At 35.0% G+C, this 12,891-nt stretch overlaps 1 protein-coding gene across 8 annotated transcripts in view; it reads right to left on the bottom strand.

The window, feature by feature from the left end:
* The window catches only part of SAMD4A (sterile alpha motif domain containing 4A), a 313,807-nt gene that overhangs the window by 90,226 nt on the left and 210,690 nt on the right, over window positions 1-12,891 (bottom strand). For 7 of the 8 annotated variants that reach the window (XR_012473918.1, XM_074213455.1, XM_074213460.1 and 4 more), the window contains one exon: window positions 4,322-4,585. The exons of the other annotated variant lie outside the window; for it this stretch is intronic. Coding sequence is in view for 6 of the 7 variants with exons in the window: in XM_074213455.1 (XP_074069556.1) it covers window positions 4,322-4,585 (264 nt within the window). In the remaining variant the exon portion in view is untranslated. The remainder of the gene's footprint in view (window positions 1-4,321; window positions 4,586-12,891) is intronic. 8 annotated transcript variants of the gene reach the window in all.

A 12,891-nucleotide genomic window follows, 5' to 3' on the forward strand; every position in this document is an offset into this window, starting at 1 on the left:
AGAACTGTATGTGATTGAGAAGACATGAAGAAGTTATTTATCCTCTTTGTCCATTCTGTCAATGTTATAAAACAAACAAAAAAGTGCCTGGATTTTCCAGACTGCTTATGTCAATTATTGAATTAGAGAGAAAAAAGAAAATTCTACCATCTACAAAGCAAAATTTAACAAACTTATATGGGATGTTTGTAGACTATCAACAGCTTTGTTTCTTGGACACTTATGTACTGCTCTCATTCATTTCTCAATATAAATGCTATTCATAACATTCATTTAGTACACACACCAAAACAACTACATATAATATCCTTGATCATTTTATAGGATCAGTGTCTATTGCAGGGAGATAAATTGCCCCTTGCAGGAAAAAAAACAAATGTTGCTTTAGTTAATTAATACTTCTTATTACTTGTCATTCTATTACATTAAATTATATTCTATTATTACCTATCTTCATTAGGTAGGTCAGAGGATTCCTGGAAAACAGTCTTACAAGTTATAAGTGCAGCCTCATGTTTTCTTGGAAATATGACTTCAATCCCCACATGGAAGATAGTCAAAAGCAATGGTTGTTGCAATAGTCAAATTTCTCAAAGCCTTTCAATGACCATGATTCACAAATAGGAAAGCTGAGTTGAAGGACTATAACCAATACCTGGTACTCAGATTATTCATGATCTAGTTAAAAAGATAATCATATTACTAATTAGTGCACTATCATGAATCTAAGGGTACTTCAGACTCATAGACAAGATACCTAAGCTGCAGTAGAATATAATCTCCTTGAGGACAGGAAGTGTTTTATGACTTGTATTTGCATTATTTGCACATTTGTGTACAACACTGGCAAATAGTTAAGCCTTAATAAATATTTGTAGACTTGGACTGGAATGGATTGCCAGTTTTGAGGAAAATGCTTTTTGTTTCCCTAAGAATGGTTAAGAGGAAAGAAGGAACTATTTCCCTATATACTTTAGGCCAATTTCTCAAGAGCCATTTATAAACAATAGGAAAAAACCAAAAAGATCTTTCACATGATTCAAGAACTTCAATTCAAGATGCAATTTGGAACATGGTAAAAACACTGTTATCATACACCTCAGGAACAGCACCAGACTGGATGACATCTGAAAAAAGACTTCAGCTAAAGTAAACTGCCTATCAACTAGCCCCCCTTTTCTAGCTCTCAATACTAGTCACCTGAATAACCTTACCCATTATAGCTTCATGTGTTCTGCTTCATGTGCTCTGCTTCCATAAAAGTTCAATGGGACTCAGGGTTTGGTCTTCCATTAGATCTTATTTGCATTTGAAACCACAGAACTGGGAAACCTTTTTCACATCACCAAACTTCAGGGAAAAACTCTGAATCATTCTTAACATGTGTTGCCTTCTCTGATTTGATTGTGAGCTCCTTGAGAGGAGCAACTGTCTCATTTTTCTATTTGTATCTTCAGTACTTCACACAATGCTTGGCACATAGGAAACAACTTCTTTTTTCATCTATCCACTCACTGGCACTCCTTATGAGCTCTGACTAATATATCATCCTCCTCAAATTATTCTGAGTTTACATCTGTTAAGCACTTTCCCTTCAAGGATTTAAGTTATATACATTTCCTTTGAACCTCTCAGGGACAATTTGGAAATCTTATTCTATGTCCTCAACATGAATTTCTTCACCTATCATACTCTTCCTCTGAATTCACTTTCTTCTCTTTCTAGCCATGCTCCCTCTTTACTATAAAATCATTTGTCCTTTTATTATGCCTCCACTTGTCCCTTGCCAATCCAAATACTTGATTACTCTCACCATCTGCCTCTTTCACTCTTACTCACATGTTACTGATAGATGTAGGAGCTCACACAGCAATCACTACAAATTCATGTGATCAAGTATAGAATTTGAATGTAATAGTATTGTATTGCTCCATAAAAAATAGAAGGATTTGTAAAAATCTGAAGATTTGTATAAACAGATATAAAAAGTTAAATGAACAAAACCAAGATAACTCTTTATATAAGATCACAACTGTAAAAGAAAAATTTAAACAGTTAAGAACTCCAATACAAAAAGGAGTCATAGCTTCAAAAGATATGCATTTCAAAAGAAGCATTCCAATCAATCTTTGCTGGAGATGTAATACAATAGGAACCAAATACATTTTCAGGTATGACCAATACTATACAAATTTGCTTTACTTAACTATACATAATTGTCACAAGGGAAAGTTTTTATTTGAGGGGTGGAGAGAATTTTAAGGGAAGAGAAGGGGTAGTGATAATGATGTGAAAAGAGAAAAGAAAGAAAATAGTGCATCATTGAGTCCATTTAAATCACAGAAGAAAGTTCAGAAGGTAACAAAGAAAAGCAGGGCATGGTTGGAACATTAAATTCATACATGTATAGCTGTACATAATGGAGTCATGATTTCCTAGATAATCTAGTTTTTTTGGCCTATGTGTGTAGACATATTCCTGTTGAAGATTTTTTAAGGTTTTTTTTTTTTTTTTTTGGCAAGGCAAATGGGTTAAGTGATTTGCCCAAGGCCACACAGCTAGGTCATTATTAAGTGTCTGAGTCCAGATTTGAACTCAGGTACTCCTGACTCCAGGGCTGGTGCTCTATCTACTGCACCACCTAGCTGCCCCCCCTGTTGAAGATTTTTAAAAACAAATTTATGTAAGAAAGCCTCAGTTTTCCCTCATTGTAGAGCAAGACAATTCTTTTTATCTCCTTGCTAATCTCCTCATCCCATGCCTCAAAGATGCAGTTTGAAACTTCAAGTCACTCACACCCATCCTTTCTCCCACTGTTTCAGTTAAGGACTCTTGAGTTTCTCTTCCTGCCTCCAGGCCCTCTACTATTCAACCTCCTCACAGCTATTTAAAATGAGTTTTCTGAAGCACAGATCTGGCCATGTCACTATCCTCCCTCAATAAATTCAAGGTGGAACCTATAGCCTCTAGAACAAAAATAAAAATTCCTTAGTCCTGGCCTATCTTTCCTGCCTCATCTATTACTTCCCTTCCCTCACTCTACATTTTAGCTAAACTTGTTTTCTCTTTTCTGAAAAAAAGACATTGAATCCCCATTGCCATGTGTTTTTAATTTTTTAAATTTATTTTAAGGCAATGACTTTCCCAAGGTCACACAGCAAGGCAATGAACTGTCTGAGGTTGAATTCGAACTCAGGTCCTCCTGACTCCAGGGCCAGTGCTCTGTCCACTGCACCACCTAGCTGCCCCACTTTGTCTTTACAATGGCAATTACCCAAGTTTGAAATCACTTTTCTCATTTCCTCCTCTTCCAATCCTCTTTCTTCAAGATATACTTAAGTATCATGTTCTACTGAGTCTTTTTTGATTCCCCTAGTGCTAGTGTTCCTAACTGTATTAAATTCATTTTGTATAATTTATTCTGTAAATACTTATATATGTACATATTGACTCCCCAGTAGAACTCCTCCTTGACAGCAGGCATTGTTTCAGCACTATTAAATACTTGTTGACTGGTTGATTTTGCTAAATGTCTGTAAAGAGAGTGAACTGATTGGAAAGCATTGGGATATATGTTTATGCTGCACAGAAGGCTATCTATCACCTGTATCTTCAGATCTGGATATCATATTTAACAGTTTTATCAAGGACACTTAGTGATATGTTCATGTCCTTCAACATATGCATTGAAAAGTGTTTAAAGGGTATTTTGGATAATGGGGACAACAGAAGGAAAAAGGAATCACTGATGCAACTCTTCACTATGTACAATAGAAGCAAATTTGTTTCTAAATTATTGACTGCAATTGATTAAAAGAATAAGGTATAACACTATAGTAGCATAGGATGTGTATATTTGCCATAGCAGACCCTATCACACCTGATGTACAGAAGTAGTTAAGTCTGGAAGACAATGGTTAAAAGGCTACATTGATCTCTACTCTGGCTCCTGCTATCTTGGCTTTAGAGTTCTATGCAGCCATATGCATGGAGCACATGGCCACATTTCAGAGTTCTTTTTTTTTCCTTTTTTTGCAAGGCAAATGGGGTTAAGTGGCTTGCCCAAGGTCACACAGCTAGGTAATTATGAAGTGTCTGAGGCCAGTTTTAACTCAGGTCCTCCTGACTCCAGGGCCAGTGCTCTATCTACTGTGCCACCTAGCCACCCCTCAGAGTTCTTTAGGGACAGGATGGAAGCTTGCTGTCACTACTGAAACCTTGGGAGGTCTTTTTCTCTGACTGACTCTCTCCCTCCTTTTAGGCTTCTAACTATAAATAAAGTGAGGTAATCTCTTCAAGTGGGTTCTTATTTTTCACTCACCTTTCATACCACTACCTTCTTCTTGGAATGTGTTACGAGCAGTAGTCTGATCTTCTAAGTGTTCACTCCCACCACTTCCTGAAGAGGCTACACTGCTTTGTGGAGACAGGGGGGCATGATCGGATGGGATGCACTGGGGTCCTCTAGCTCGTAAGTCCTCATGAGACATCCATCCATGTCCTAGAGGCTGGTTTGGCACATTCATGGGTGGGGTAAGGGATACAGATCGTTTCAAAGGGCTGTGATGTGCCTGGCCTGAGAGAACTGGAAAAAAAAATAAAATGAAACAGGTTATTCCCCCCCCTTTATTCCTGGGTTGCAGAAGAACCCCCAATAACAATTAACCATGGTGGGCAAAACTTATTCTCTTCACTACAATGATGTTGCTGCTGCCAAATGAGAAGACAAAATTCTAGTCTATTTCTTTGGAGGAGGGAAGATTGAGTACTTCCAGTAGGCTTGATTGTTTTACTTTAAAGTGTACTTTTATCATCAGGCATTATATATCAATCTTCAAATATTTTGGTTTTTAAGCCATCAAAGTAAGATTCTTAGATTAGGACCATAATAACTTGAAAAACAACCATTTGCTCATAAGCAAGATATTCCAGGAAATTTTAAAAGACAGTTGATACTTTTTTTTGTAAGGCAATGGGATTAAGTGACTTGCCTGAGAAGGTAATTATTAAGTGTCTGAGGCTGAATTTGAACTCAAGTCCTTCTGACTCAAGGCAGGTGCTCTATCCATTGCACCATCTAGCTGCCCCCCAGTTGATATCATTTTATATCATTTGTGTGATATATGACTTAGAGGAGGGTCAGTTGATAAACTGCTTTTTTCTAAGTCTGAACAGTATTAAAAGAAATTTCATCATACTGCACTGTTACGGATTTTTCTCAATTCAAGTCACAGGGACCTATCAATGGGCAGTGCAGATTGAATGGGTGTCTACATCACTACCAACTACAACTGGTATGGGATAAACAGATTGGAAACTGGAAGCTGTGAAAGGACTGATTCTTCCTCCTGTTCCAGCAAATTAATGCCAAACTTACTCTGAAAACATTTCCAGATAACAAGGGTACCATTCAGGACCCAGGGGCAGCCTTTAGTAAATCCTGAATGATCCTAACCACCATGCACTGCATGACATCTACTTATTCTTTATTTTATTCTCCTTTTAAGAAAACTAATAAAAAAGCAGCAAAACTCATGCATGTAACTAGATCCTATTTATGGAAGGGATAGTTCACTAAAATTGCTCTTTGAAGGATCTGGTTCTTCTGGTATGTAGCCAAACAGGCAAGGAGACAGCTTTTAAAAGTAAGACTATTCATAAAATTCTTTTAACACTTTTCCTAGAGGGAAAGTTTATTTTAATTGCTGTAACACTAATATGGGATTAGGCCACATGCATTTTTCCACATGCATTTTAAAACATTTTTTCATCGCAACCATTCAATTCCATCTTAGTCTCAACTCTTTTTTTTATAAAGTCTAACTTAATATAGTTCTTTTCTAATACAATTTCCTCTACATTTGGAAGATAAAAAAGTGAGATTCTAGGTTCATTCATCACTGTTTTTGTTAATCTGCTCTTATTAATGTTGTAGCATCCACTCAGGAAAATAAAACCCAGCTCAGATATTTGGATATTTCTAAATGTCCAAGAAAAATGTTTGTAGGATGTATTGGGGTAGCATAGCATCTGTGAGGTGGTTAATGATGTTAAAATTCAATTGCTATTAATTTGGCTTTTCTTTATAGGATCTATTTCATTTGTTAATGTTTCTATCTATACAGATTCTAGCTGAAAGGTAACATTGTACGTATATTGGATATATAGGCAACTAAATGAATAGAGTGCTGAATTTAGAGTCAGGAGACCTAAGTTCAAACCCTGAATCAAACACTTGATTTGCCTGAATAATCACAGGAAAGTCACTTAACTTTGCTCAGCTTCTGTTTACTCATTTGCAAAATAGATATAATAGCACCTATCTTCTGGGTTGTTGTAGGGATCAGTTGTGATAATGAAATATAAAGCATTTTTGCAAACCTTAAAAGAACTCATCATTGGTATTATTATGTGTACTTTCAGAAGGATATAATTTCTTGAGGAGGCTAAAGTTAGATGCTTTCAAAAAAGAAGTTAGATGCTTTCCCCCAAATCTGAAACTTACAGGAGGAATTTACTGATTTTACAATTTCTCATTTTGGACAAATACTATCAGAAACAAGAATTATATGGTTCTCAAGATAAAACAACTTACTAACTAATTCAGACATATATGCATTGGGTGTTGTGAGGGTGGAGATAGAGGAATAGGGATTTAATTCTATTATTCTGTAGTTTTCAATTTGCACTAAATATCCTAGTTATAAGACTTCCAGAAATGACATTCCTAGAAATGGCATTATTGCCTGCTTCAATCAGAGTTACCAAAGAAAAAATTAAAAAAAAAAGTAACAAAGGAAAAAAGGCTGAGAAAGCAAGTGAAAAGGAAACCTAGGAATATATCTCCTGCTTATGTTGTGAAGAATTGGGCACTAAGCATTAAAATCCCAGAAGCCCTAATTTTATTTTTGTCTGCTTGTGTTCTTTACATATTCTGGCTATAAATATTTTGGAATATCTAATAGATGTTCCCAAGCGTATTAGTAATATGAGACATCCAGAATGCAGAAGTAGTCTTTAGTCCTTATCTAGTCTTGTAAAATAGTGAAGGTTCTGGAAAGAATGATTATGGCAGCTAAGTAACCAACAGAATCTATAAATACCATATGAGGTCTCATTCTGCCATTTTTTGGGGGCAAGGCAATGGGGTTAAGTGATCTATACAAGGTCATACAAGCTAGTAAGTATCACATGTCTAAGGCTGAATTTGAACTGAGGTCCTCCTGACTTCAGGTCCAATGCTCTATCCACTGCACTACCTAGGTGACTCTATTCTGCCATTTTTGAATGCCAAGGATAATGCTTTGTACTCTGAATGTCTGACTATAAAGCAGGCCTCAATTCCTATGCTGCCTGACCACATTAGTACATCTTACTATAATATAAAATATAAAATTAGGGAAGGTGACAAAATGCAGTACTGACACAGGGAATTAATTGACACTAAAGATTTATTAATTTTCCAGGGAGTTTTTTAAATAATATTCCCTTGAATTAGAGGAAAGGAAGAGACATTTTACCTTTGACACCTTTTAAAATCCAAATATCATCTGAAAAGTCAGATCTATTTTCCATTTACTTATTGTCATGCAAGGATAAGCCAGAGCCAGCTCGAACTGTATGTCAAGAGCCAATTGTTAAATGTTTCAATGTAAACAGCTATATTTCAGAAATTAGTAAATGCTGCAAAAATCAGGGATGGATCTGTTTTTTGATAGCCTATATTTAGGAGAAAATAATAATGCAAATTAGATTTTAAGAGTATGCATTGGTTACTTTTTTGTTTGTTTTTGTAAGGCAATGGGGTTAAGTGATTGACCCAAGATCACATAGCTAGGTAATTAGGAAGGGTCTGAGGCCAAATTTGAACTCAGGTCTTCCTGACTCCAGGGCTGATGCTCTATCCACTGTGCCACCTAGCTGCCCACGTTTTTTTCCTTACAGTTAAAGATTTACCAGCATAACCCTGGTTAGGAGTTTCATCTCTATATCCTAGAAAGAACTGAAAATTATTTCAAAAGCTGGCACCCAACACTGAAGTGTCATAGGATGTAATCAACCATAGTAACCAGGTGAAGAAAGTTGTATTTAGCTGATGTTTAGGAGCAGAAAAGCTAAAATTGGTGCTTTAAACATAGTGTAGTCAAAATTTCAATGCTCCATAAGAAGTTCTTTGAAGGAAACCTTATGTCGGAACCTGTGGGATGTAAAATCATTATCTTTCCCAAGTCAGGATGACAGGAGATTATAATGATTAGCCAAGGAAGCCCATCATAGATAGAATGAACTTTGTGGTGCAGATTAAAGGTGGAAATGATTGTGGCAATAGAATTTATTGGTGTAATTTACTGAGGTCCCTATATAGTGCCTGCCAGGAGAGGTAAATCATTATATATACATTGGCACAGTGTCAGTATGAAAATAGGCAGCATAGTTAAGGAGTGAGCAGATGGTTAATAGACTGTCAAACTGTCTTTTTTCAGAAAAAAAAAACCACTTCCAATGATGACCACTTTGAAAGAGTTCAGAATTCTTTTTTTGATGAGGAGGGAATAAGGGTATAGAAATGGGTTTCTGAGAAGCTTTTTAGATTTGTTAAGATGCTAGAGAAAACACTTTGGAATGTTCATGCCAAGGAACAAGAAAATAGTTTAAATTGTTTAAAGGTAGTATTAAATGCTATGGAAAGAGGCATTCATTTTTTTTATTTCTCTTTTTTGCAAAGCAATTGGATTAGGTGAATTATCCAAGGTCACACAGCTAGGTGATTATCAAATGTCTGAGACTAGATTTGAATTCAGGTTCTCCAGATTACAAGGCCAGTGCTCTAGCCACTGCACCACCCAGTTGCTCCAGAAGCATTCATTTTAAAAAAATCTTAGCACTTAGAAAGAAAAAGCATAAATATGTAATTTCACCATGGAATTTTATGTTCTATGTCTACTTTATATATCTGTGATCTTAAAATAGTAAGTAGCAAGGAAGAAAGTAAAGTTTTTTTTTTTAAGATGAGTACAGCAAATGAGAAATCATCCCACAAATCTCCAAAAGGAAAAAAATAGTACCTTAAAATTGCTCTTGACAACCAAAGCTGAATTTTAAGTTATTTATTGATTTAGGTTTAGCTTCTCTTTAGTTTCCAGAAGAGATTCCAGGTACATCAGTATTCCGCTGGGAAACATCACTTGAGAATGTTTATTCAAGTGAACTTTTTATAAAAATCATAATACTGACTAAGTCTTAATAAACACAAGAGGGGAATAAGTTAAAGAGAAAATCTAAATATATGTTAAATATATATGTTAGACATTTTGTTTCAGTAAACACTAAGCATATCTCAAGATAAGGTTCAAAATAAGCTTGACAGTCAAGAAATAATATCTTACGTAATTCCAGTGCTAGCAGGTTTCTCTGACCTTAACTTTATAATGTCTGTTATGTTGAAATATCTCCATCTACTTTGTTGGAGATTTCTCTAAACACTCACTTTTTTTTCATTTCTTTGATTTAGTCTAAAGTTTTAATTATTGAAGAAAGCAGTAGGAAAGGACTTTTTAAGGCTATTTGGTGACCTCCCAGGGACAGCTAGGAATTATATCCTCTCTACCCTCTAACTTGAGAAACAATATTTCTTTTTTCTTGACCTCAGTGTAATACTGTTCTAACCTTAAATTAAATAACTTAAACAGCACTACCAGTTATTTCATATAAGTGAATTTTCAGTTAATTGAAGTTTGCCCTTTTATGCACTTAATTAAAAAAACCACTTTTGATGGCAATTTTCTGAGGTAAATCATACAATTGCCTGCATTTTAAACATAATATATGGACCATCATTTAATGATTTTGTTGGATAACAATGATACTATTAATGTCAATAATGAGCATTTATTACTGTAATGTGCTATAAACAATTAGGTTGCTGTTGTGAGAGCATTGGTAAGATATCTAAAGGAGGGAAAGCTACTAATTTGTGGGGGAAATCCTAGACCTTATTACCACCCTAAAAAAAGGTAAACAAGAGAACATTAGTAATTACTAACCTATATTCTTATTTTCTTATTCACACAAAATCTTTATTGACATCAACTATACATGAATTGAAGACATCTTTGATAAGTGTATTATTAGTAAGTAAACATGCAGGCTTTTGCAAGGATAATCAACAATGGACCAAATCTTTACCATTTCACAATTAACTGAAAGATATGGAGAATACAGCATCCCATTATACTTATTGCTTGTTGATTAGAGAAAAACAAATCATTCTATAGTACAAACCTTATAGGTACTTTTACAACAATTCCATTCATATATCAAAATCATTCAAGATTAGTTGGAAGACAAAGCCTTAATAATACAGTCTTTCAACCCTCTTCTGATAATAAACATTAGGCAAAGTATAAATCAGGGAAATGTATTCCTAGAAAAGATTTTTCACTACTATGACAGGATGGAGATCTTGCTCAGAGTTGAGATTAAAGAGCATCTTCTGTGGAAGATGAGGTCCTTAAGCAGTTCCTATTTGGATATGACTGTGTGCTACTGATTTTATACAACAACTCAACAGTTGAAGAGCCTCTTGAGGGCTGTAAACATTCAAAAGACTTTGGCCTGTTCATCCATAACAGAAAAAACAAATAGAAGAATATCTATTGATCAAGTTTTAATGTACATTTGGATGGATGCCCAGTAGACCTTGTCTAACAGCAATACACAAATAATTACACACATATGCATACAATGATGAATTTGGCCCAGAATAGGGTAACCCAGAATGGGTAATTACAACTTGACTTGAAGTTTTTCAATGAAACCTACTTCTTTCAATTCTAACGTTCTCCTGGAGAATGAAATGTAATGTTCTATTGAATCGTGAAATATAACTGCCTCCAAAAAACTAAGTCAATATCACATTCATTAGAGGGCAAGGCAGAGTTGCATGTATATACTATGAAGAACAGGCTCCACTTGGCACTTTTTATGAATCTCCAGAGCAAATGTGGAAGGACCCCAGAGTGGTGGTAAGACTCTCTCTGGGAAAGCTATTGCAAAGTGAACAAAAATAAATAGGCATGAAAGGTCTGTGATTTACATTATAGAGTTCCTAAAATGATAAGACAAAGACAACATATCCATTTGAGTATCTGAGCTATAAAAAAGTGGTACTTTTAGGAGTCACTGAGACAATATAGTTCTAAATTTTTTATGCAGTTTTGCCTTTAAAATTTGTCTTCCTTTTTATTATTTCTCATTGTGGCTTCTGATGTTTGATGCAGTTTTCTAGGTGAGGACTTGAGAATGGTTCTGTATTCTTAATGGGATAAATCAGAAGGGTGGAAGGGAAGAAAAAGGAAATATGCTTTATATAATGATGATTACATGGAATTTTGATGTCTTTTTAAATTATTTTCAACACTTGTTGAGATCCTGCATATGCAAGGAACCATATTAAGCACTGTGAGGAATATAATGAGGAATAAAAGAATCCTTGCAATCAAGAAGTTTACAGTGAAGTAATTCAAGTTTTTTTTTGGCTATTTTCTGGAAGGTTTCCACTTAAGTGAAGGAAATAGTTTTAGTCTTTTTGTTGTTTTTTGTTATTGTTCAATCATGTCTGATTCTTTGTGACCCCATTTCCTTGGCAAAGATACTAGAAAATGGTTTGTCATTTCCTTCTCTTAATTTTACAGATGAAGAAACTGAAGCAAATAGGGTTAAATGGCTTGCCCAAGGTCACACAGCTAGTAACTTAGGAAGAGGTATCTTCCTGATTCAGGTCCAGCACTATATCCAGCTGCATTATCAGTAATATTCTTTTAAGTTACTTCTAACTCCTATCTTTTATATGAACCAAGTAACAAATTTCTCTTAAACTTAAGAGGTTTTTCCCCCAGTTCTTCTCAAGTTTCCATTAATTACCACTTATTTGCTTTATAAAATGTGATTAGCTTATTTAATCTTTTTTGATTGTTGTTGCCCTTCCTAATTAAAATGTCGTTCATATAAGATATTTCATTGATTTATAAAATTTCTAAATCCTTAGATGTTGGGAGTTGATTCAGTCCTTAATTCAACTTAAGGGAGACGCAACAGTTTAACTGTCATTCTAGACACTGTTAAGAGGTGATGCCTAAAGAGAAACCAAATAAAGTAATAAGAAGAGTATGAAGAAAACTTTCTTTCTAATAAACTGTCTTACCTCTTATGGAAATTAATTCATTATAAAGAATATTCCTTAAGTAATCAATCAACAAACTTTTATAGTTAATTCTCAACATTTGCATACTGTTTTGGAACTTCAAGTATTCCATGATTTTTTTAGTAACCTCAGTTTTGTTTTTGGGTTGACAACTGTGCACATTTATGGCTAAGTGCAATAAAGAAAAAAACTAGAGACATGATGCATGTAAGCTTGTGAAGTGGTTGGTATCCTGGTACATATTTTACTGATCTTATTCAACCTGTCACTAAAAAAGTTCTCTGTGCATATATTGTTTATTTTCATTATTTGCCTTATACTTTTTTCTTGGCAAGGCAATGGGATAAAGTGACTTGCCCAAAATCACACAGCTAGGTAATTATTAAGTGTCTGAGGCTGGTTTTGAACTCAGGTTCTCCTGACTCCAGGGCTGATGCTCTTTCCACTGTACCATCTAGCTGTAAGGACTTATGTCCCAAGGTATAGATCAAGCCCTTTGGGCTCTAAGCCTAAACCTTCAAAGTTAGTGATGAGGTTTAGTGAAATAATAAAGGTACTGGATAAAATTTGTGCCAGAATGCCTACAACTGCTATGGACTACAAGGTTTGATGCTAACAAATCAAGGATTCATTATATTTGCAAAAACACACACGGTTACAGAATTCAAGGGAATTACTAAAGACAAAAA

This window comes from Macrotis lagotis, chromosome 1, assembly GCF_037893015.1.
Source record: "Macrotis lagotis isolate mMagLag1 chromosome 1, bilby.v1.9.chrom.fasta, whole genome shotgun sequence".
Classification (NCBI taxonomy): domain Eukaryota; kingdom Metazoa; phylum Chordata; class Mammalia; order Peramelemorphia; family Peramelidae; genus Macrotis; species Macrotis lagotis.